At 33.4% G+C, this 27,029-nt stretch overlaps 1 protein-coding gene across 4 annotated transcripts in view; it reads right to left on the minus strand.

Moving 5' to 3' along the window:
- The window catches only part of ERBB4 (erb-b2 receptor tyrosine kinase 4), a 1,171,999-nt gene that overhangs the window by 263,420 nt on the left and 881,550 nt on the right, over positions 1-27,029 (minus strand). For 3 of the 4 annotated variants that reach the window (XM_054477568.2, XM_063647921.1, XM_054477570.2), the window contains exons 15-16: positions 25,768-25,922; positions 18,502-18,576 (exon numbers count right to left, since the gene is read on the minus strand). In XM_054477568.2, the coding sequence (XP_054333543.1) occupies positions 18,502-18,576; positions 25,768-25,922 (230 nt within the window). Of the gene's footprint in view, positions 1-18,501; positions 18,577-18,697; positions 18,743-25,767; positions 25,923-27,029 lie in introns of all 4 variants that reach the window. The other variant, XM_054477569.2, reaches the window with a different exon arrangement.

Consider the following 27,029-nt stretch of genomic DNA (forward strand, 5'->3'; position numbering starts at 1 on the left):
TATGGACAAGGTAATATGAAACAATAGAGCAAAAGATTTAAAGATCGAGGATTCAGTTCTTACAACTTCAGTTACATTAGGTACCAAAATTATTCAGCATGCTAAGGAATTTAAGTTTCATAATAGAGCAGAAAGTATTACATAAACACTGCTCTGTGAAGAAAAGTGGGAGAGGGATAAATCATGGCTGGCACCATTCTTGTTCCCACATTTAAAAAGTTTTCTTCGCCTTAAAATCTCCATTCATTCTATGCACTATAATTTCAGATAATTAGTTGCTAACAGAGAATATATTCTATGTATAAATCGCACCTACCGTTATCTATCGAAGCATTAAGCATACACATTTGTGTCATGCTTATTGTGCACAACTACATAAGACAGATATAGAGCAATCCCATTTTCAGAGGGTTTGCAAACTTTTTTTTTGAGAAGGAGTCTTACTCTGTTCCCCAGGCAGGAGTACAGTGGCACCATCTTGGCTCGCTGCAACCTCCACCTCCCGAGTTCAAGCGACTCTCCTGCCTCAGCCTCCCGAATAGCTGAGATTACAGGTGCCCTCCACCACACCCAGCTAATTTTTGTATTTTTAGTAGAGACAGGGTTTCACCATGTTGGCCAGGCTGGTCTCGAACTCCTGACCTCAGGTGATCTGCCCGCCTCGGCCTTCCAAAGTGCTGGGATTACAGCTGTGAGCCACCCAAGTCTGGCCTTGAAAACATTTTTAAAGTAATAGCCTGGTTGGTTGGTTTGTTTCCTTGATAGTCAATTCTGTATATAAAGCATTTTTTATTTTTATTTTTTAACTATACTTTAGATTCCCCAATCTTTGTTTTAGACTGAAAGAAGATTTTTTAAAAAATAAAATGCTAACAAAGAGGGATTAAGGAAGTGTCTTTCTTGGGAAGTATCACTACTCCTTATTCAGATGATGTAGTTTCTACTTACATTGGCCTGCTGGTAGCCTTTTTTCCTGCTGAGGAGACCTACAAGTGTTCATCGGGGAGTTGGTGGCCTTGCAGCGCACTGAAGATTTGGATGAAGTGAGATGGGAAAAGACTTTAAGAAGTGAATACAGTTGTGGGAAAAATACCAGGATTTTTGGACATCTATCTAGAGTCACTGGACATTTCTTGCAGGATTAATGAACAAACTCCTTTTACTAGATATTTTACATGTGTTATGTCAAATAATTCTTCCAATATAATTGATTATTGATGTATGGTGAATCTGAAGTAGGTTATACAACTTGTCCAAGGTCGGAAGCATTCTAACTGGATAGTCAAGCCTAGACTCTTAGTATATTTTTCTCTAAATCCTTTATCCATTAAAATATAATTATAAGGGTGTATTAGGAAAATTATTCTGGTAGAAAGTTGTAAGATAGATAGATAAGCAGGAAAAGGAAAAGATATGAAAGAAAATTAGTTTAGGTGACTGTTTTAAGAGTCCTCGTGAGTAATAGTGAAGGACAGATTAGGAAAGTTTAAAAGGAGATATGGTGAGAAAATATATTAACAGCAGCAAAACTTAAAAGGTATAAACTCAACAGTGAAGAGAGAAAAAGCAGGCATCAAAAGTGACTAGACCCCCATGCCTATGGGAATATAATAAGGCCGATGATGCCTTATAGGGACGTGCAGAAATCAGGAGAGAGACAATTAGAAGGGAGAAGTTTTTAATTCTTTTTGATCTATGGATTTGAAGTGCTAAAGGGTATCCAAAATCTGTATCATTTCATTCAACTTTTACAATTTCTGTATATATTTGTTATTCTTTTAATTTCAAGACCCATACCTGTGTTGATTTTATTAATAGCTTCACATTTTTAATTAAAGTGAGTCACAGACAACATTCCACTCCATTCCCTTTAAGTTTTTCTAGTACTTTATTTATTCTCTAGGAACATTCAAAATGCAAAGGAAGAAAAATGTGGCTCAAGGGGCTTTATTTCTTTTCTACTTCCTCCCCCTGGCCCTTTTGTTTTGCTGATAGACTCATTAAGATAAATTCTACTGTTCCAATCTGTTTTTGTTCTTATCTTTTTACTGACCCTTTGAGATTATCATTTGCAAGAGGAACAAACCTTAAAAATATTTAATACATTTTAAAAACCTGTTCATAGTGCTATTTGCCTTGGGTAGCACATGCTAGAGCCAGATGCCTTAGTAAGGCTACGTGGATCTCATTGCTAATTCTTGTGCCTTAATGCCATCCCCCATTTGGAGAATTTAAAGTTTGACATTAAATATTAAAGCTTAAAGAAAATTATTTAATTGAAAAAGACAATTAAACATAGATACTCCAAAAGAGGCCCCTTCATATTCTTTTATGATTTGGTAGTTTTTATAGAAGAAACCTTATGTTCCAGATGCAAAGCTGTAAGTGCTAATGAGTGGCTTCAGTTTTATTGCCATCTCTGTGACTGACCTCAGTTCATTCCATTTTGCTATCATGCTTTCAAGAATATTTGTTTTTAGTACTTATGTGTCTTAGACACTACTAGACCAAACTTGATTTAGGTATTTATAATTATGCTTTCTTGGATTCTTTTCTATTTCAAAGTAAATTATAAGCCCCATCAGGTTAGGACCATCATTTTTAATTTTTTTTTGTTTTATCACTCTAATAACATTGTCTAAGAAGTTTATCAATAATTATTATAAAGTGAACGAAAGAGTTAAGTGGGATATTTTAAGTAATAATGAGTTCTTAAAAATGCAATTCTTCCACCTGATGTGACTCTTTAGTATTTGGAACAATTTTGGAAAAAGCAGAATATTTTCTTTGCATTTATCTCTTAAATAGTTTGTCTAAAACTGATCATTTTATTGCCATTCTCTTAATTCTTGAATTAACTCTCATCACATTTTTAGTCTCTGTCTCTTCACTAAATCGGTTCTTATCAAGGTCATCACTGGTTTTCTCGCTGCCAAATCAAACAGTAATTTCTTAGAGCTAATCTTAATCAATCTGGTGGTAGATTTTCATACAAATGATCAGTTCTCTTTTCTTAAAACACTGTCCTCCCTTGAAAGCAATCCTTTCCCTAGTTTCTTCTCTGTCTGGTCAGTCCTTTTCACTCATTTTTTGCTATTTGCTCTGTGTTACCCTGACCTCTAAATATAGGAAAGCCTCAGGACTCAATCATTGGATTTCTTCACTTTCCTGCTTACACCCTACATAGGATGTACCATCCATCTCTTTATCTATGTAATGATTAGCAAGCATATTCAGAGATTAAAGGTAAAATAAAAGAATTTCTATTTTTATAAGCTCAAACGTAAGTCCTTTAAGTGCTGGAATTTTGTCACAAACACTTTCATATGTTTTACAGTCTAGTTTATTGTCTCACGAAAAGAAGCACTAAATAAATGTTACATGAATAAGTAACCGGATGAAAGTTTACTTCCATAAATATTTACAAACTTTTTATCTTAAATCAACCCTTGAAAGCACATATATCCTACAACAATCTCAGAGCTCCCTATGTGTTTTTAAACTTAACAAAAGCATAATTCTAAAATATCTTTAATGGAAAGAAAATGAGAAGAGTTATTTATGTAAGGCTTCTCTGAAATGAAGCTGATACGTGTTTAACGTTTGCTTATTCCAGATTTCATAGTAATTGGTAAAATAATATTTTCTCCAAAAAGCAGTGAAACTAATCCTGAGACGAGTTGTTATTTTTCTTTGCTGGTTTTAGTTTAGTTTATCCCTCATCCTCAACACACTGTTTCCAAGTCCCAGGCTGACTAAAGCAACAGTCGTTCCTACTGCCCTGATCCCTAACACAGTAGTGATTTTTAAAACGTTAACAACTTCCTCAGTCTCTCTGCATCTTGGTGTAAACATACAACAAAATTCTTGCCAATGAAATGAAAGCAAAGGTTGACCGTAGGGAATTCTGGAAAAGAACAGGTAGAGCTGATGAAGCCTATCCCTCTACTTCTGTCCTTGGATCTAATGCTTAGAGCTGCGGCACTCAGTGTACTATCAAAACAGAAAGATAATAAAATGATATAGGTTCTGGTCCTGTTGTTACTGATCCATGAAACCCATGGCAACAGCTACGCCATTTCTAGACTACTGTTATGAAATAGAATAACACATAAAACTATTGGGTGAAGCCATTACTTTTTTTACTTGTAGGCAAGGAAGATACTAACTGAAAAGTTAGTATGAAAAGTGACTATGTCCAAATTTTTCACTTTTCCTTTTTTCTTGCATTTTAACTGTCAAATGCATCATCTCAAGATATCAGGATTTTTAAAAACATAAATGAAGTCAATGGCCCTTTCCTTTCTTGTTAACACTTACTGTCTCTGGTGCTTCTATTACATCTGCTTCATCATCCCACTCTTCTGGTCATTGACTAGGCTTTATGTGTATCAGACTTTTCTGAACCCTTACATTGGAGGGGGACAGGGGTGGGAGGAAGTGCCTCACACATTTATAAGTAACACTAAGTAGAAGCTTGTAGAGCTTCCTCAAGGATGCTGTCTCTGAATTGTGGAATTATATATGCTGTAATAGACAGGATATTATGTATCATCCATTTTCAAGCAGTGATAAAATTCAGAAGTAGTAAATGTTTCTTGAACTTGTACACCTCAAGCAAATAGGTACCGAAAGATCAATAAAGAGAACATGAAGAAACACAGCTCTTCATTAGTATTTAATTTGGCAAAACAAGAACATCCAAGTTTTCTAATTTCTGGACCCATAGTAGATTGGAAGTAACCCAAGGAAAAAAATGAGAGGGTGAGACTGTTTCTGCCTCCACAGGGGACTTGGCGAAAGGACAAACAAACACTCCTGTCACAGAGGCTTTTGGTCATTGCACCCCACTTTAAATAATGTTTTTAACTTAGAATTGATTAGTTTTTATATTCTAAGAGGAGGTTTATTGTGACTGAATTCACAAAAACATATTTTAAAGCATTTAATAACAATGTTTAGTAATATAACTCCTTTCTAAACTTATATAAACACCCAACCCCTAATTAGAACACATTTCTAATTATGGGGAAACACATTTTTTTCAAAAGCTGTTGCCTAGATGATGTTATGATTCGGCAGATGCTCTGAATACAGATTCACAGCCTCCAGATAATGTAAGAGAAAAAAAAATTGAACCTAAGCATTTCAAACAACATTGAAATAACATAATACCAAGACAACTTTATACTTTGCCTGAAACCATTTCATTTACATGCAAAAGAAATCATTAATACTAAGGAAAAAACCCACATCTACATGAAACATTCTCTTCCAAGCTAGAATATTAATTTTCCAATCTGTTCTTTGTCTATTTTTTATTATTAAAACTGTGTATACTATTAACAATCAGCCATATGTAATGCTATGTATTGTTTAAGGACATCCAGCAGAAGATCTTTTAAAATCTCTTTGTATTATAAATGGTCATAAGAAAATAATCTAAAAGTAATTTGGAATAAACATAATGCTTCCCTTTTACGTTTGCTAAATGAAGTATATCTACAGACTTTCTTCTTTTCAGTCTTTAAAGCTTTCAGATTGCATATCTTTATTTTTCCATTTAGAAAATTATCTAAGCAAATGACTTATCTTTACTTACAATCATGCCAATTGAGTTTATGCAAAATCTAAGTTTTTCTTAGAGCCAAGGGGGAGGAGAGTAAGAGATAGCAGTTACTGGGTCCTACATTCACCCTCTGGCACTGAGTTAGTTGCTGGAAAACACTAACATCTCTTCTTGAGTACTTATTGGGATCACTAAGTAAGTATGCTAGTATTTAGCTATTTGCAAACAGTCAAAAACAAACAAACAAAAGAATTTAAAGAACAAAAGTGTAAATTTAAGATGATATGCAATGGGTACTTTCTCATAAAATTCATGCCAGTTATCCTTTATTATCAAGTAATGACATCGCAGTAACTTAAAGAGAAAAAGAGAAAGAGACAGAGAGAGACAAAGACAGAGAGAGAAGCCCTCACAATCTATTCTTAGTGTTTTATAAAAGGATTAGGTATTGCTATGACTAAGTTATTCTATAAATATTATTTATAATTTCAAAACTATATAGGATCAAAGCCATCCTGTGAATTGTTTATACATATATATATATTCTTATTCCTCCATAAAAATAAATGATGTTGAAATATTACAGATACATATATCTATAACTGACCATTTAGGATTACTTGAAACCAATTAATAAATCAACAGACTTTGAAAAAGTTAATTAAACTTCTTTATTCATCATGATCTCTGTATAACATGATTAATGGCATCATAAATGAAACTATAAACTCATTAGAAGAAATTTCTAAGTTATGCAGTCTTTGGCAACTTTTGGTGAAATACTTGCAGCCATACTTTACTGGAACCTATCTAATTTTAAATAGGTATGAAGATAATGATCTGTTATAAATTTATGTATTTTATAATGACACTATAATTCAAATGTTTTTTAACTCATGTTGTAACTTCTGTAATATTTAATGTGTTTTCTATTTGACTTTTTGAATAGCAATTCACATATATGAATAAGAAACTTGAATATTTTCATGTATTTTAATTAATCCCTAGCTAAACATACTTTTTTTAACGCCAAATACACACACATATATATGTTATTTATTTTATAATTTGTAAAAGGCAAAAACGTAGGAATAGCCTATCTTTCAATAGGGAGTTGGTGGTAAGCTGATACTAGGGAATACTAGGCAATCATAAAAAGGGGTAATGTCTGTTGATCTGGAAGGCTGTCCATAAAGTACTATTAAGTGAGTAAAGTAAGTTACTGAATAATGTGTAGAGTATGCTCCCTTATCTGTAAACAAAAACCCTTATTATTGTACATATGTATTAGTATGTAGAGAAATGTGTGGAAGGACTAATATATAGATATAACATATACATTTCTATTTAATACTCTAAGCATGTATTCCTTTTGTAATTTTACATTTTATTAAAAATATATTTTAAAAAAGAATTAACCTTAAAAAACAGAAAGAGGGAAAAAAGAAAAATACCTAAAATATGATGAGCTGGTGAGCTTTAACCATCAGGATGATGAATTCTACATTTACTTGCTTTGGATTTAAAAGAAAGGCATATGGGACCAATTGCTAAGACCAGAACCATTGCTTGAAGATAAATTTAGTTACATAAGTACAATCAGAAGCCAAAGAAATTTTATTTGTAAGGGAATTCCATCATAATTTCTTATTTGAAAGCATATAAAAACTGAAATAAGAAAAATATTTCATGATGTACTGATTTACTAGTAATCAGTACCTGCACAATTGCACAACTGCTGATGTTTGTAGTAATGATGTGATTTAGAGTAATTGTTATATATCAGCATTTTGCAATTAACGCTACAGGTATTGAAATTTGTTAATGTCTCAGAACACATACAGGATGCTGTTAGATTCTGATTATGTATTTAACAGTCTTCTAATTTAATGAGTCTAGAGTCACTGAGAGCAAACTACAACCTGTTATTTTCCAAGCAAAAGTAAAATAGGGTGACCTTCAAGTTAGAGACATGTAAAGAACACATTGCAAATTACTGATGATTTGTGGATTAGTGTCAGAATATTTTAAATGCAAAAATTAGCCCAGTTTATATTTGGATTTAATATTCCAGACCATCTCTCTCCTCATACATGTACGCCTCCTCCCGTTTGGCAAGATGATTTCATCTACAGCCTCAAAGAGAGTTTAGAATTTTACATAAACTCAACCTTTTCTCACCAAAGTTATACACTTATCTGTATCTTTATCCTGTAATTATTTTCTCCCAATAAAATAATGAAGGAGGGAGTCTTTTCTTCTCTAAGGCTAATCCTTTCATATTTTCTTTGCCTCTTAATTCTTCTTTTTTTTTCAGGAATTGTTATAATTAATAATCTCTTCTCTCTCCTGTATCTCCAGCCTCTCACACTCTATAAAATCTTCCAAAACAGACTCACAATTTCACCCATTCTCAAAATATCTTTCTCTTGATATTATTCCCATTCAAACTATTTCCCAGTCTCTCTCTCTTCTCTCTCATCTACATTTCTCAAAATATATCAACACTTGGAGAAACTTCCATATCTGTATATTAAATTTCCCATTTAGCATCACTTGAATATGTCAAAGTCACTGCAAATTCAACACATCTGAAACTAAACACAGGATGACTAATTTAGCACCCTTCTACTGTGACAAATCTCAGTTAATGTTACCCCCATCCATCCAACTTTGCAAGCCAGAAGCCTAGAAAAAATGATTAACAGTTTCTTATCCCAATTCCTTCATATCCAGTTAATCACTAAGTACGGTATTACATTTCAAGTTCTAAATATTTTTTGAATCTTAACACTTCTCTCCATTCACTCGAATTTCTGGCTCCCCAATTCCTTAATTACTTACTCCAATAGTTTTAGCCAACCATTCACGTTGATACTACTAAATATTTACATTACCAACAAATGATTAAGTTAGAAGGTCAATACTTGCTTCCCAATCAGCATATGGACTCACTCCCTTCTAGAACATTTTCTTCACTTGGCTTCCAGGGCTTCACCTTACCAGATTTCCTCCTACCTCCATCCATTCTGTCTCAATTTCCTTTGCCATACTATACCTTTCTCTTCTGTTCTGCTCGTACAAATTATGGAGTATTCTAAGGCTTGTGCAGTTTTCCATCTACACTTTCTACATATGGAATCTCATTTAATGTAATGAATTTAAATATGATTGATGACCCAGACTCCTCCCTTGAGTTCCACAGTATTATATTTATTTGCCTATGCAAAATCTTCACTCAAATAACAAATAAACATCTCCAATTTGTTATAACCTTAACACAATTTTTTATTTTCCTCATAAAATTTGTTCCATTTTCTTTTGAGTCTTCTCCATCTCAGTTTATGACATCATTCTTATCCAGTTACTCAGGACAAAAACCCAGATGTCATTTGTTGTATTTTTCTTTTCTTACCATCTGCATATCACATACTCATTTGTAATTTCCCTCATAATAAATCATCATGCAGGTAAATGATATTAAATATATATTTATATATATTATATATAAATATATATATTAAATAATATTTTCTCTTTCCCTACACAATGGATTTTATGATATTAGGAATTACGTTAATTTTTCTCTCTATTCTTTCCTCAGTATCTTCGCCAACATTTGACATGTAGTAAATACAATGAATATTTACTGGCTGGATATTGCGAAATAACATATATGGAGGAGGGTTTGTGTTTTGTTCTGTTTTCTCCTGTTAAAAACAAATAAAATATGGTATGTTTGACTGTACCAACAGTGGGAAGAATTTTTCTTGGGAGAAATCACTTTTTACCGAAACAACCGGAGCCAGATGATACAAAATCTAACATTCATAACCTATCACCTAAAATCGTTACTACTTCCAATCAATTTTGCCCAATCCCATAAATCCTACAGCATGATCTAGTGACAACAAGGAAGTGCCTGCCAAAGTCCAGCACTATATTGTCTTTTATTTTATTTTAGCGTCCATGAAATTTGAATTCTTACTTGTACTTTTGATGAGGGAGGCTGGGGATGGTAGCGTTAATGCAATTAGGAACAGGTGAAAGTTGTTCTCATAGGAAACCACAGCTTTGTTTTTCAAATCTCTGCAGAATTTTAAAATAACTCTCACTTTAGAAAATATTTTTAAAAACTGTGCCGTGCCTATGTTTGTTCATATATGTCTTAGATTAGTTTATCTGATGTATTTAAAAAGTTACATTATCTACAATTATAGGATTACATGCTTAGATCATGGAATTTATTGGTCCAGGATAAAATACTCTGTGTGAGAACTGCATTATAAAATCCTATACAGAGGTAGGCTTAATAGCTAAAAATTAAAACTGAGAGAAAGATATTGAGTGATTTTTTTGTAAATTGCTGAATTACTCTAAGTCTGCTTTATCATTTATGAATGGCAATAGTGACTACTGTTTTTATGTGCTTGTCATAAATATTAAATGTCGTAGTGTAGCATACCTGATATAGATACATATTAGGATTTTCTAAAGGTGGCAAAAACAAGCTCGTAGCTAAATATAAGATTTTGGAAAAGGCATCAGTACTCTGAGAAAGAAATAACAAACTGATGTTTTGGTTTTCCCTTTGGTCCTTTCTTTCCTGGTGTGTAGAGCAATATAGCTATTCTCTCTGGGATTTGAGCTCTAGGATTTGGGGGTCAGAGATTGAACAAAGGAGTAGCTTTGTAAATTTATCTTGCTTTGTTCAGAAAAACATGGTGTTTTTCCCTCAACAAGTAAACTTTTTATGGTAAAAGGTTTTTGTTGTTATTTTAATGTTACTCTACTAAAAGCAACTATAATTATTCCTTAAATGACTCAAGCATATGGAACACTTTACTCTGAGCAGAAGAACAGAATGCTATAAAAATTACATGGCTACAAGCATTCAGAGTTTATTAGAGGTGAGGTTCCCTTTCCTTATCATTCATTCTTTAGTACTGAGTTACTGCAAAATTACAATGAAATTACACCTCTTTGGGTTTAAGGGTAGATGATGGCAGAGAAGGAAATCACTGTAACAGAATTTTGTTGATAAATCAAAGCATTCTCTGCTAATTAGCTCCTGCCTATATACACAGCATAGAAGAATAATTGTATGTTTATGAAAAAATGATTAATTAGGGAATGTGCTGAGGTAATAAGAAAAAGGCATGAAGAGAGCAATTTGAGTTAATATCTACACATCATTTTATGTAACCACATCACAGAAGGGGGTCTCAGTTAATTATATTCCCCTAGTTAGATAGAAAACATGAAAAAAGGTACTTACTTAGGATCTAATACAATATATGCCTAAATTATATGGTGAAGTAAGTTTAACTCTTTTCTAAATATACACCAGGCATAAAAACAGAAACTTTGATCTCTACTTAAGAAATTTTTTGGTTAAGTATTGTTCATTTATAAAAACTGAACAATGTTTTAATTAAAATATGGGCTATAAAACAAATTTAAGAAGATCTATGAAATGTAATTCCAACCCTTTGAGTAATTTTCAATTTTAAAAGTAGGCCATATTGGGAATTCTAAATGCAGACTCAAATTATCATAATTTAGTCTTCTCCTATAGAAGTTTATAAGAGCTGTGTGCACATATAAATATACAAGTATATGCAATGGGTTCAGGCAAACAGATGTTTTTCCTCGAATCTGTCTAACTCATCCCATCTGTAACCCATTGAAGCTGATGAAATAAACACTCTTCTGTGAATATGCAAAATCATTCCCTCTACTATTCTTATTTTGTGTAAAACTATTACCAAAATTGAATATTAAATCAAAGTTTCATGATGACTGGGCTGGAGCAGTGCAGTCCAATAGATCTATAATACAAGCTAAATAAGTGATTGAAAGTATTCTAGCAGACATATTTAAGAAGATGAAATTAATTGTATTTATTTACCCAATATACCCATATTATTAACATTTCAACATGTCATTGATATAACACATTATTAATAAGGTATTTTATATTCCCTTTTTCATACTAGTCTTCACAATCCAGTGTACTTTTTACAATTACATAGAATCTCAATTTGCTTTAACTGCATTGAAAGTGCTTAATGGCCATATGTGGCTAATGGTTACCATATTGGACAGTGCAGGTCTAGAGCAATCTTGACAGAGACTTACAGGTCTGATGACTTAATGAAAAGGCTATAAATTTTATATTAACCAGGGAGTACTTTAATCAGGATTCTGTTTGTGAGGTACCGCACAATAATGCAGCATGAGCACCTGGAACCAACATGGACACTGAGACCTTACCTTACAGTATATAAATGTACAAAGAGAACCCTGGTTTTAGTTCCAAGATAATACCTTATTGCTTTCTCTAGGGCCTTTGAGGGCAAGAATATGATAATACATTATTTGAAGATAGTTTGACCAATTGATCTCTCATACGTAAAGGTGCATTTATATGGCAAAGTTGCATGACACACAGAATAATAATTAAGTTTCCTTCAGGACAAGAAAAAATAAGAATGGCACTGTTGGAAATATTATATGTTCTAGTCCCCAAGGTAGGCAGATGTGCTAGACAGAAATCAAAAATTGCTCCCGGGATTACAGCCACTGAAATATACACATACCTTTCCCACTTATTTAAATTCTAACTCAGGTGCTGATGTGAAAGGATTTTGCAGATGTAATTAAGGTCCCAAATTTCTTGACCTGAAGATAGAAAGACAATCAGCAAGGGCCTGACTTAATTCCATGAGCCTTCAATCTGGGTCTACTGGTCAGAGAGACAAAATCTAGGAGATTCAAAGAATAAGACGGATCTGAAGCACTGTTGCTGGGTTTTGAAGATGGTGGGGATGGGGTGGGAAGGGCTGGTTCATGACAAGGAATACACATGGCTGCAAGGAGCCGAATGTCGTCCTGGCTAAGAATCAGCAATAACTTGGGAACCTCAGTCCTACACCTTCAAGGAACTTGGTTCTGCCAACAACCTGAATGAACTTGGTAGTAGACTCCAAGCTCTAGATGTGAACACAGGTCAGACAGTACCTTGATTTCAGCCTGGTGAGAAGATAAGGAAAAAACCCAGCTATGCCATGCCTGTAATTTTACCTGTGGAACTGTGTTTTGTTTTGTTTATTATACTTTAAGTTATATTTTATTATATTGTAAGTCACTCAGTGAGTTTGAGCATAATGTTAACATTTTAGGGTCTCTAGAAGCTTTGGTAGCAATGTCTGAGCATTTTGCTATCAATGTAAAAGCCACTTTGCAACTTTGTGATACTAAATACTTCTGTTAAAGTAGCCACTTTAACTGTATGAATAGTAATTAACAACTGAGCTGAGACGATTTGCTCTTCCCTTATAATTCTGTGATAACCTTGGTATTTTATGGGTACTGAGAAGCTGGGACAAAAATCATGCGGAAAAGAAGAGATTCACACATTCTCCTTCACCTCTTCAAACTCTCTTTAATTCAAAAGTAAATTTAATATACAGAACTTAGTGGACTGAGGATAGACTTATAATAAAGGGCTGTGTGCTTTTATTTATTGGACTTAAGGATCATAATACAACTGCCACTCATCTAAGGTAACCATCCATGGATGATTTTGACCGTTTGATTTGGACATGAGTTATGAACTTAAGTTCCTTGGGGGCAAAACAAACAAGGAAAAAAAAATGTGCCAATTGTGAAAGTGGCGCCAAGAATATCATATCATCTCTCTCATATATCACACATGGATCACACTGCTAAAGGATTAAACTGCTATGTGACCTCTTACTTAATAACCACTATACCATAAAGTAAAAGTATGACACAGGCATTAAAATGTGACAAGAATATAAAATGTTTCAAATAGCTGCCCATAGGAGATTTAGATAGTTAAACTGAGTCAAATGACTTTACTTTATATTGTGAAGCACCTAGAATAATTGAATTGGAGCAAGTAGCTAGATAAAAATGCTTGATATCTAGCTGTTTTAATGATTTCACAAATTTGAAGAGTTATTAGTCAGTTAACACGTGGACTGCTAACTAACATAAAGAAATCTTTTGCCAATAGAAACTTAACTTATTGAGATTAACAAATTTCAGCCCTAATAGAATAGGAGACTGAGATTAAAAGAAATAAACAAACAAACAAACAAACTGTTGGATATATATTTGACAAAGAATCTAAAATGGATTAGAATCAAATATTCTATTCCATCAGAATCTATATGAAAATAGCACGTATGCAAGCTAAAACAAATAATATACAGAAAAGAATGAAAAAAACTTGCTAAACATATGTTTTTATAGGATTCTTGATGGAAAAGGAAAACCACCAAAGGCAAATACTATTTTTAAGGCACTTAATTCAGATAAGGGAAGTAGGGAGAGATTCTAAAACATCAAGTATTATTTTCATTATAAGCAGCATATTCTAGGAGACTAAAGGTAAAAAAGAAATTCTATTCTATCTTATCCAATCTTCCTGAAAGAAATTCCAGCAGCAGCCTATAATATAAATGGAGTGTGGAAACCAACTCATAAATTGTAGGCTTGGGAAAGAATAACATTGCTTAGAAAATGAAAGTTGATCAAGACTGGAAACATTTCACCTGCTTTCATTTAAATCTCCCCCCGCACCCGCCCCCCCACACCTGCCCCGCTGGTTTAGGAAACAGAATACGGTATAATGGGGTGGAGGGAATATGAACACTAAATATTTTGAAATGGCCACATTGACATGCTCAATGTAATTTTCTGTGACTAAAAATAAACTAGACATTTGGATAATCTGCCAGTTAAAATATGGTTTAAGAAACTCAAAACAATTATTTTCTTTTTTTGGGGGGATTGCGGGGGACAGTATCTCGCTCTATCGCCCAGGCTGGAGTGTAGTGACATGACCTCGGCTCACTGTAACCTCTGCCTCCCAGGTTCAAGAGATTCTCCTGCCTCAGCCTCCTGAGTAGCTGGGACTACAGGCATGTTCCACCATGCCCGGCTAATTTTTTGTATTTTTAGTAGACATGGGGTTTCACTGTGTTAGCCAGGCTTGTCTCGATCTCCTGACCTTGTGATCCGCCCGCCTTGGCCTCCCAAAGTGCTGGGATTACAGGTATGAGCCACCGCGCCCTGCCCAAAACAATTATTCTCATTTGTAGTTTTTGTCCTATTATGTAAGATTCATTTCAATCAATTGACAGATGCTTTGAAAAACTATGATGACATTTAAAAATATTACTAAATTACTGCTCTGCTTTCAGTGAAATACACACCCACCTCATCTTAGAGAGGTAAGCATTTGTTGCAATACTGAACACCTGAAAAAGCAGACACTTGTTACTTTCACGTCTTACCCAGTCTGCATCAAAATGTTCCATGATCATATACACTTTTGCAAAGCATCCAGGCTAAATCCTTCATGTAAATTTCAAACTTTCTTATAAACATCCCCTCACAAGCCAATTGATCCTGACAAGTCAATGCAAGTGAAGAATGGAGTCACATTGCATTACATTTAAGTTCTAAATAGGCGTTAATGAAAGATATCTAGAGTGTCCTAAAAGGAACAATTAACTATTGCTATGAATTATTTTAAATTATTATACTTAGAAATTTGGTATAACATTGAAATGCTTAAAACCTGAGTAATTTTGATATATCAATCCTGTAGTCACTAACCTACTGGATTAATGCCTTGTTGATATGTAAATTACTAACTTCATGAGGTTTTCAAAGTGATTATTATGCCAACATTTCAACTGGAGCAGTAGGTACCACCAATAAACATACGCTGTATGCTGGCTATTGTGTGTTATTTAATCTTCACACCAATCTTCATGGTTATAAGAATTCTCAGTTTCAAAATGACCATTATAATTCCCATTTTACAGATAAAAAACATGATAGAGCCAATATTTGAACGTAGACATTCAGGAACCCCTGCTTTTTACCTATACTGTGGGCTACAGCTGATTCTTCTTAAAAATGATGGGCTGTAGTTTCTGTATTATCCACAAACAGTGACTGGCCATGGTCACCTATTTATGATAAGGCTAATCTGAATTAGGTGTTTTAGTCTGAGATTACTAGAATCTCAGAGTGAATATGTCCTGGAAACCGAAGCAGGCAAGAGTATTGAGAATTCCAATCATGCTTTTGTTTAAATTTTGAAAATATTAAATCTATAACAAGATACACTATGATTTTGAGTTAAATAACCTCAATTACAAGCATTAAGGACTATAAGTGATCTATCAATGTGGTTTTAACCTTTTCTCTGCCTCTACATATCAGCCAATGACCTACCATAATTAGTATCAGTGGCCAACATTGTAATTGAGATTCTCAAGATGAAGAGAGAGAAATGCTCTCTCTTCCTTCAAGGAGCCCATCAAAAGAGCTTTAGGTACAGATCAAAGCTTCCGTTGTGACTTTAGAGACCTCTCTCCTTCCCCTGGGAAGCACCACGTTCTCTCACCCTCAAGGTTTGAGAATTTTTGATATACAGAAAGATAATAAATAATAACACTTATTGAGTGATTTCTAAGCCAGGAACTGTTCTAAGGACACATTCAATCTTACAATTTATGAACTATATTAATATTCCCATTTTATGCATGAAGAAAGTGAGGCTCAGATAATTTAAGGAACTTACCCACAGTCACACATCTAAAAATGGTAGAGCCTGGCTCTGAACTCAGAAAATCTGATTCTAAAGACAGAACACTTAACCACTGTACTATATTACCCCTAACTAGTCCACTGGAATAACTACATAATTATAAGAAAATCATCAAAGCAAATGTGAAAACTGTTCAAGCTGATAATGCAGTTGCTCTGCCAAGGTCTTAAGAAGGAAAATTTCTTTCATAAATATAGGAACAATCTAAGATGAACCTTGGCTTATAAAACTATACTTTAAGCCTTCAGCACTCTCTCCCTCTAATTTTTTCATAATTTTACCTTGCTCTAAATAACTATACTAACTAGTCTTGATTGTGCCCAAGTGTCACAGTGCCACTGTTGTAGAAATCAATTTACTCTAGCACATGCTTCGCTTTCTTTTTAGAATTTAATTTTTCTATTCATTAAAAATGATATATTAAGATGTCATATTTATTTTAAAAACATGTAAAGGCAATAACATATGAATGAAGAAATTATGACCAAATTCAGTGACACAGATTTGAATCTCATAAATATAATATTTCACAAAAGAAGCCAGATGCATAGAATACAAACTGTATGACTAAATTTATATAAAGTGAAAAACCAGGCAATCTGACCTATGGTATTACAATTCAGGACAGTGGCTATCCTTGGAATGAGGTACAAGGTAGCTTCTAGGGCTCTGTTGCCATCTTGTTTCTTGATCTGGTTAATGGCTACACAAACGTTTCATTTTTGGAAATTCACTGAGCTTTACAATTATGTTTTGTGTACTTTCACACTATGTACACTTCAATACAAGAGTTTACATTAAAAGGCAATACTTCATCCAAAATGCCCATTTTGTTAACTTTAGTACTACCTTCTCTCTCCTAAAAGGATGTAATTAATTTGTTTCATAAATAAAGCTAAAAATATCTCTACATAAGATGGTAGTGTTATATAGGAAATGTTTTATGAGATATTTTAAAAGTCAGGTTTATTGAGGTATAATTTATATACAGTAGAACATACAGTTCTACAATTTTTGATAAGCACGTGCTTTTGTACAACCACCACCATGATCAAGACAGAAGAATAGTTTCATTATCTCCTCAAATTATCTCCTTCCCTTTTCCAGTCAACCTTATCCCCCGATCTCCAGCTCTTGGCAACATTTCTGTCCTGATGGTTTCACCTTTTCCAGAATGCCATGTGAATGGAATCATACAGTATGTATTTTTTTTAAGTCTGGTTTCTTCTACTTAGTGTAATATATTTGAGATCCATCCATGTCGTTGGGTGTATTAGCAGTTTGTTCCTTTTTATTCTATGCTCAGTAGTTATAATATATAGTATAGTATATAGTAGTTACAATATATAAATATGTTACAACTGAAGAACATTTGAGTAGTTTCCAGTTTTGGGTGATTATGAAAAAGCCACTACAAACATTAGTGTATAGGTTTTTGTGTGGGAATGAGTCTTATGTTTTGTTTTTAAATCCCAAGTTATACTTTTACCTGCACAAAATATTTTCTATATTGCCTTTATGTTAATTCTTATACCTAGAGAATATGCCAACCAGTTAAAAATAATATAAAATCAGAAATTGAATTAAATTAAATAATAAAGAGATCAACTTTTGCAAATTCCTTCCTTATAAACATTTTTGTAATCATCTATTGAATTAAGAGCAAAAATATTCTATTAAAGTTATATATTAATAACTCAAAATCCTGTTTAGACCACACAAATTAAAAATCGAGGCCGGGCACAGTGGCTCAAGCTTGTAATCCCAGTACTTTGGGAGGCCGAGGCAGGCAGATTGTCTGAGGTCAGGAGTTCAAGACCAGCCTGGCCAATATTGTGAAAACCCATCTCTACTAAAAATACAAAAATTAGCCAGGCATGGTGGTGGGCACCTGTAATCCCAGCTATTCGGGAGGCTGAGGCAGGAGAATCACTTGAACCCGGGAGGTGGAGGTTGCAGTGAGCCCAGATCATGCCATTGCACTCCAGCCTGGGCAACAGAGTGAGACTCAGACTCCAAAAATAAAAATAAAAAATAAAAAAATAGAAATCAATGGTGTTACTAACTGGGACTCTTGTATCACAATGAATGAAGGAAAAAGAAGTAAGAAAGTTGGCTTGAGAAGGAAAGTGTTTTATGCCTCTTTCAAAACTTTCTAATTTGATATATTATGAGTTATAATATATTATAAATTTAACCCAACTGGTTAGTACTTTTTGTTCATGATAACTAGGAAAGGATTTGAGCGACAAAATGGAAACATGGTAGATGTTACCTAGCATGTTGTGGTAAAGTGGAATGGCCCGTCCATGGGTAGTAAATGCAGTCATGACTAGTGGGACCGTTACACCTGCAGGCAATTACAGAACAGAAAACATCATTCTCCATCCACAGTGACATGCACACACATGCACCAGTGCTCACACATGGAGCCTTGGAGGAAGAACATGGGAAGCAAGCACACCAAGTACCTATCCATCAGGCCGATGCAGTCTTCAATACTTGAGCCTATGCACCTGCAGAAAATGCAAATTTAAAAAAATACAAGGGGAAAAAAATTAGTCATTTAAAAAATCAGTAAAATAAATATTGATTGTCTCAAATTCTTATAACTATTAGACTATTTTGGAACACAATGAATTTCAAGCCAGGAAGATTTTTGCTTGATGAATATACAGAAATGAATTGCCATTATCAACCAAGTGGGATGCAAAGAAATGCCCAAAGAAAAGGAAATTTTACATTGGTTCTGTGAATAACTTCCAAATGCACAGCTCACTTCTAATACTTTCAGTTGATATGCATCATACATGATTACATGTCTCAACAAACAGGTTGATATTTCAATGACTATAATTGTTTTCATGTGTATGGTTTCTTCTTAAAGGCCTTAAGTTTAAATAAAAAAAAATAAGAAAACCATGAGCCATTCAATATAATATAATAACCTGATGCTCAATGCTTATTAAAGATTGATTTTGGCAGAAAATGAGTCAACATGCTTTAATGCTATTCTCATGGATACTTTACATAATCACATTATTCTGGTTCTTGGTTGTGCCTGTCTTTAAAAGATACTTATCTTAAATATGAATTTATTTTAAAAGAAAATCAACTGGTTTCACCATACTGTGGTTTATCTTGACACTCTCTTTTAAAATAGCAATGCCATAACAGGCAAACAAAAACAAGTTTTTAAACTACTGTAATAATGAACTCAAACAATAACAGATAAATAAATACTATGTTAGGAAACGAATTACCTTTGAGACCCAGGTAAGTAAAGAATACACTGAGACTAACATTTAAAGGGAATTACATAAGTACACAGAATTCTAATGTACAGTCCCTAGAATTTCATTTTGAACCAATATAGAAATATTATTTCTTTCATCTTCCAATATACTTGAACTCTTTTTCTTTTCCTTTTCTCCCATCAAAGACATATAGCTCCAGAACATTATCAAGATCCTTTTTATAGTTATGATTTATAGAAGTGCCTGATTTTGCTGGTAATAAATATTACATATATTTCCAAACTTTTAATTTTCAGATTTGAAGAAGAAGCTGAATATAGGATGATCATATAATGATGTAAAAAGGTGCCAATGTATAAGGCCAGTCTATCCTTTATATATTTAAATAAGTCTAAACATTGGTGAACTAATATAATATACCTATAATACCAATTAAGTCACTTATCTCTGTGCCTCATAAACATTTGTTATAACATTCCTGCTAGCTGAAAAATTGATTTTGGTTTTTGTTTGGAGTAGCACAGACAAATTTTAACCTATAGAAATAGAGAGAATACACCTGTATGAAAAGTCTTTTAAAAAGCAACTAAAAAGGAAAAAAACTAGAGTACATAGCATTAAATTGGTATTATATATATTCTATAGTCAAAATCATTTCTAAAAATGGAAAATTAACTACTATAAAAGCTTCCAACTTGTCTTATATAGTTTTCTTTTCATTATATTCCAAAGAACTTGTGTTTTTCTAAGTTCCTGCTCTATCTAAGAACTTGTGTTTTTCTAAGTTCCTGCTCTATCTTCTTGAAAATTATTTTTATACCATATTATCATTTTGTAAAATTAAAAGTCTGCTTATTAGTTCCAAGTAAGAATCTAAAAAGCCATGGCTAGTTTGCAATCCATCTTTATAATAACCCTTGAAAGATTAAAAAAATTCAAAACTAAAATTTAACTTGAGGGAAAAGTGTGAATATGAAAGATACTCATTCATTAAAAAAAGCCCTGTGTTACATGTCTACTAAGTGTTCCTAGTATTCTAGGAGCTAGAGGGAGAAAAAAAGATGAATTAGACATTTTTCTATTCTCAATGAGCTACGAATTTAATGAAGGAGACAGATGCATAAACAGATGTGTATTGAATAATGTGATAAATGTAATAAGAAACATGAAAAAGTGGTTCAGGGTAGTGTGGAGGGCGGACACCTACAGCCACCCTAGAAGGGCATGATAACCCTCTTGGGGGAGGTAAGAAGCTGAAATTTATAGTGCTGTGAGCTGGGGCTGGGGTGGCAGTGGTTTCTGCAGGAGCAAAAGCACAGACCTGAAGAAATGTATTGTATATGCAAAACAACTACAAATAATTCTTAGCAGTTGGAGAGCAAAATATGAGGCAATACGAAGAGGGGAAAAAAGAAGTTAGAACATTAGGTGGGAGCCAGATTTTGAGAAATATTTGCTTAGTAACAATCAATAGAAAATCACTGTAGGGCTTTAAAGAAGTAGTGAAGTTACTAGATTAGTATTTTCAGTAAATCTCCTTGTCCTGTGGACACTAGTCAGCTGGCAGCCAGGCTGACTCATTTGGCACAAAGACTACTTTAGTCCATGTAAGAGATGATGGACTAAACTAGGGAAATGGTAACTGTGATGGAGGCAGAAGAACAGATTCAAGAAATACCTCAAAAGATAGAGGGAATAAAAAAGAGCAGTTGATTCCTGATTTCATGAAAGTGAAATGATGAAAGGAGTTAAAGAAGACTTACGTGTCTAGCTTTGCTAATAGTGGTACCATCACTGAGAGAATCCAAGAAGATGAATATCTTTCTTCCTGTATGTGTTAGGGGATGAGGAGTTGATAATTTCAGTTTCGTGTATCTAGAGTTTAGTATGGTTGTCCTACATCTAGGTAGAAATGTTTATCAGCAGTTGGAAAGATGAGTGGCTAAGGGGGAAAGAAGGCATGAGTATAATGATCAGTCTTGAAATAGCATGTAGGAGAAAGTTGAAACCATGTAAATGAATAGATGGCTAAAGAAGATATAAAAAGTGAGAAAAGCAGAGGCTGAAGATGGAAACCCAAGGAACCCCAACAGTATATGACATAAGATGAGTTCTTTGTGCCGGAAGCGTGGGAAAATATAATTGAGTAAAACCAATCAACTGTAGTCTCATGGAAGTCAAATCGGAAAAGAACTTCAAGAAAGAGGGGGTGATCATCAGTGCGAAAGGCAGAGAAGTCTGGTAAAATAACTCTTAAGATAATTTTACTTGTCATTGTCATGGTCACTAGAATTTAGGTTTTTGTGAATTGAGAAGCAAATTGGAGAGAGAAAAATAGAGGCAGGGGAAAATGGTGGGGAGAGACTGAGGGAGCAGGATGCAGGGTCAAGAAAAGTTGTTGAGGGGATTGTGTAGGATATTTGAGATTCAAACCTATTTTTAAACTGAGAATGAAAGAAAAAAATGAAAGACAAAGAAAAATAAGAGTATGACTGAAGTGGCACCATTCTTTCTAAATACAAGCCGCTGAAAACTAAAATATGTATATTGTTTTTCAACTCTTTGTATTTTCTGTAAGCAACTAATTAGAAAATGTAATTTGCATCCATTCGGCAAGATCATAGAACAACAGAAACACTAAACTTTTGAAGAGCCAAAATCACAAATAAATAACTGAATCAAAATCTAGAATAATAGAATTATAAAAAAAAGTTTCAAAGTAGAATACTTACAGAAAATTAGAAAAATAAAACACAACATGTCTAATTAACAAATTCCAAAACAATATCTAAAGTTCTGAATATTAAACTGTGTTTAACCTTTGTTAGTACATAATGACTTATAAGTTCCTTGATGTACTCATTTAACCAACATAGTTTAGATATTTTGATAAAATCTTTAAATTTTGAAATGAAAATGAAGGAAATTTAAAAAATTTTCCATTAAAAGATTATAGACAAAACTTCCACAAGCAGCCCTTCTTTCCTTCTCTTGATGAATAAAAATTCTTTCATTATATCAGTTTAAGAATTTTTAAAAAATTGATAAAAAGATTAAGGTACATGTGACATTTAATAATATAAAATCATTATTCTAATATCAACAAAAACATGCAATAAGATTTTTAAAAAGATGCTCCATAAAATAACCATTTCATTCCAAGTCTAAAATGCAGGTTTGGTTTGATACAAAACCTAAGTTAAACTGACATTAAATGAGCACATACTCAAGTGATGTTAGTGAGGAAACAATCATCCTTGCCGTCACCACAATTTAATTACATTAGTTAAGTTTACAAATCTTTAAAAAAATTCTATCTTGCTAATTTCAAATCTGAACATCATTCCTAAGTTTTAAATTCTTGCTCATCATTTCAAAATACTGTGGAGAAGGGTCTGGTCTCTAACAGAGGATATAAATTAAATAATATAAATTTACTGGACTGTGAGCTCATTGAGGTCAGAAGCTGTGTCTTGTTCATTTCTGAATTTTCCTATCACTGTATGTGATGCAGAGCAGATATCCAATATAACAAACTTGAAGAGTGAATAAACTAAGAAAAGATTGTTAAAATAAAAATTCTATAGTCAAGGTAAGAAGAGACAAACTTGTTGTTTCCATGGATATTAGTGAGAATCTTCTGATAAGGACTAAATAGATGACCTATTTTAAGTGTCTAGAGAGCTTGTTAGAGCCATTATATTTAATGTACTTTTAGAGTGGTAAAAGTGCTTTTAAAGTATGACACAGATAACTTTATTTTCAGAAAAATCATTAAACAGTATTCAAAGTAAGAACTTTAATTCTAAAAAATGTGATTTGAAAGATTATTTTCATTAATCTGGTTCTTGAATTATCTGACATCATATAGGCATATAAAAGAAAAGCTGTTTTCCAAAGTAGAACTGGCCTGGTGAGCTCACACTTATTGATACGTTGATTATTATGTGTGGTTAGGAATAAAAATAGTCACTTGCTCCATCATCCTCACTGCCCCTGTGGTTTTCCTAGGAAATATCATATCTCTATATGCTCAATTTGGTAAGAAGGGACTGACTGCACAGAACACCTTATTGCTTCAGTAAAATATCTCAAAGCACAATGTTGCACTGCAATAGAGTATATATGAGGATTTAGGAATTTAGGAATCACATCCTTTGGGAATTCCTGGGACTAGAATACTGTGGGACTAGAACCACAGCATTTTTATGAAGTGAGCGAATCTGGACAATATAGAAGATATTTTAAAAACAGGATGGCAGAAAGCTAAATGAAAACAGAGACAAAAATCCTTCAGGATTAAGTCAGTCATTAGAGAATGCATTTACCTTGGAAGATGCCAGGGAGTACAATATTCAAATTCTGTCTCAACTTAATTCTGCAGCTGCAAATTGCTAAAGGCGTCTTTTTTTCTGTTCACTTGGAGTTCCCAAATGCTCTGGTGAGATTTCTTCCCCATTACACCTTCATCCTTCCTTTTGACTGAGATCCAGATTTTGTTGCTACCATAAACTAATCTCTTTTCATTGCCTCATATTTCTACTTCCCCCACTATATATGTTTATTATTATTAGATAATAATGATTTAAAAGGGCAGAGAGGAAGACACACCAGCCATGCATCCAGACTATGGCTCTGCGATCTCACTTTCATTTCCCTAATGGCCTCATTGTAATTAGATTTGCAAAAACAGCAAAAGGTCTCATTTTGAATGGCAACAGCTGTTGACATCAACATTATATTGAATAATTTACTGGTTTAATTTTAGCTGCAAAACAATAAAATTCTCTTGTGGATGATTTTAGCAGGCAAAGTTTTCTCTTTCTGTTGCTAACTCTTTCTTCTGCTCCGGCAGAACCAGTTGTTTTTTTTGTGAAATACTCTTAACTCAAGTGTGCCAAAAACTCACAAGGGGAGCAGTTTATTACCTCTAGTTTCCTTGAAGCAAAGTGTCTATGTGACTATTTCAGTACCCTAAATGTATACGTGCTTATATGTGAACCAATGAATTGGCAATTACCACTTTCAAGGCGAATTTGAATTTGAATGGCAGAATATTACTTTACCTTTTGAGGATCTGCCACTTCACAGAGTGAGTTAAGCTTATGTCTTGACCTGCAGGAAATTGTAGCAACATCTGCAAATTGATGTTTTCTTGGCAGGAAATGATGTCGCTTGCTTAACTTCTTCAGTATCCCCTAACAGCTATCGCTTAATCTGGCAGAAAATCTCTTTATGGAATCTCACACTTTCCTGCCAGATATAAAGTACCCAAGCTGATTCTCAACTACAAATGTGTGTGTGTGTGTGTGTGTGTCTGTATGTGTCTGTGTGTGTGTGTTTATATGTGTATGTGCACATGCCTATAGGCATTCACAATGGAGAAAAGGCTTTATGGGCAGTAGGAGGATGGCAAATGTAACACTGCTTTCAATTACAAATTATTCACCTTCCGGAGGAATGAAAAGGAAAAATCCTTACTAAAATAGATTTGTTGTCTCTTAAGAAATAGTTGTTGGAATTTGTTAGATGAATGACATTATTTCTTTTACAGTTCAGTGCTTTTCTTCTTTCTGTAATGTGTCTTTGTTATTCAACTGTTATCAATATCAAAGGTAATCTAATTATTATTCATTGCACAATGTATTCTTTTGAAAAACAGAAAAAAAAATTTACCAAGCTTCAGATTGCCCTATATCAGTCAAAGAAATTCAAGGCTAAAGGATTACTTGTAACAAGGTTACTATCACAAAATGTACTTGTTATTTTTTAAATATACGTATCACTAGGTTCCCTTTTTCCCTGCCATTGTTACCTTTGTTCATATTTTTTGAAGGGGTAATTTAAGGTAGTATTTATCAAAGAGAAATATCCTCACCTTAAGCTTATTGTGACAACAAAGAAACAGAAATAGAAAACTTCTGTTAAAGATTTGATAAACACAAACCTCAAAAGCATGATTACTGTCCTATCTTTTCTGAGATCTTGAATCTCCAATATAATTCGGAAGAATTTCTAAACTGTATCCAAAGTATACCTGACACTAGCTAGCTTCATGAAAGTGTTAATAGAATGGTTATAGGTAAAAGCTAAGCAGAAATATTTAAGGGTGTACAAAGTTGATTCCTTAAATCATTCTCTTAGTATTTCTCTTAAAATCAGCATTTTAAATATAAGGATTAGTAGAGTTCTATGAGAATGGTATACATTTCAGAGATACCAGGGATAAAGATACATGTGGATAACACATACCAGGTGAGCCCTTGGCCAGCAAGGATGCTTACCCTTGGGTGCAGTTTGGATGGCATGGGTGGCACTCCCGATCCGGATCAGCATACTTGAAAATGAAACTGTTTGCCCCCTGTAAGCCATCTGGACATTTTTCCACACAGTTTGGGCCATCTTTAAAATGAGAGCACTTTGTACAGTTGTCAGGACCCTGAAATGTGAAAAAGAAAAAAAAAAGAAGAAAGAAAAATGGTGTCATTTCCTCTGGAATGTATTCATGTGGTTTAGTTACTGAGACTTCAGTAGGTGGCAAATCTTCCTCTAAGAGAATTGGAGAACATTTCCAGCAGTACAAATGTGGATGTAATTTTTGTAGTACAAACAGTGCAAAGAAGATCCGTCAAGTTCAGTTTTGATACCCTGTATGTGTGAAAACACTATAATAATATATTTGTTCTTGAAATATTTTCCTTGTCGACATAAGCAGTTCCTGGGCCAACTGATTTCCATGTCATGACTCTAATGTGACTTAATTCGATCAGCAAAATTGTCCAATGACTTTCTCAAAAGGATGTCAGTATTTTCTTCTTGTGATTTATTTCTGGCAATATTATAGTGCAGCAATTTTTAGTAAAACACATTTTCCCTAGAGGTAGTTCATCACCATCACTGGGAATATGTGAATACTTTTACTAAATAGTTAATGAGAAAAGGGATATAATAGAAATTAACTAAAACTGAATTTCATATAAGAGTAGGATGTAAACTTTCCTTTGGTTGTACAATGACTTTATTTATAAAATGAATTTTAAAATTTATTATGATAACATTATCAGGAATTAGGCAGTTTAGGTGAATAAAAATGATTCCTAGATTTTTGTTTATTTCATATCCACTGTGAAAACACTAAAAGTCATATTATGTCTATTTATAGGGATTTTAGTAAATCACAGAACAATACTGAAAGCCATATAAATGCACATTTTGATGAGCAAAACAGTCCATAATAATAAAGCAAATACATACAAACAAAGGCTCCATGAAGAAACTTATCCAAGGATGAAGATAATATAAATATGAGTATAATAAATGCAAATATAACAAACTCACTCTATATATTTATGTTTATAATATACATTAACTTTCTAATATATAGAATGTTAATAAGTGATAACGATATGAAAATATATCTAAAAGTCATGACAATATTAAGATGTTAAAACTAAAACATATATGAATTTTATAGAATACAAACTGATTTGGATCTGGTATAATGGATAGAAAACATACTAGAAATGAGTATATCGTCAGAGCAAAG

This window comes from Pongo pygmaeus, chromosome 11 (genome assembly GCF_028885625.2).
Source record: "Pongo pygmaeus isolate AG05252 chromosome 11, NHGRI_mPonPyg2-v2.0_pri, whole genome shotgun sequence".
Lineage (NCBI taxonomy): Eukaryota > Metazoa > Chordata > Mammalia > Primates > Hominidae > Pongo > Pongo pygmaeus.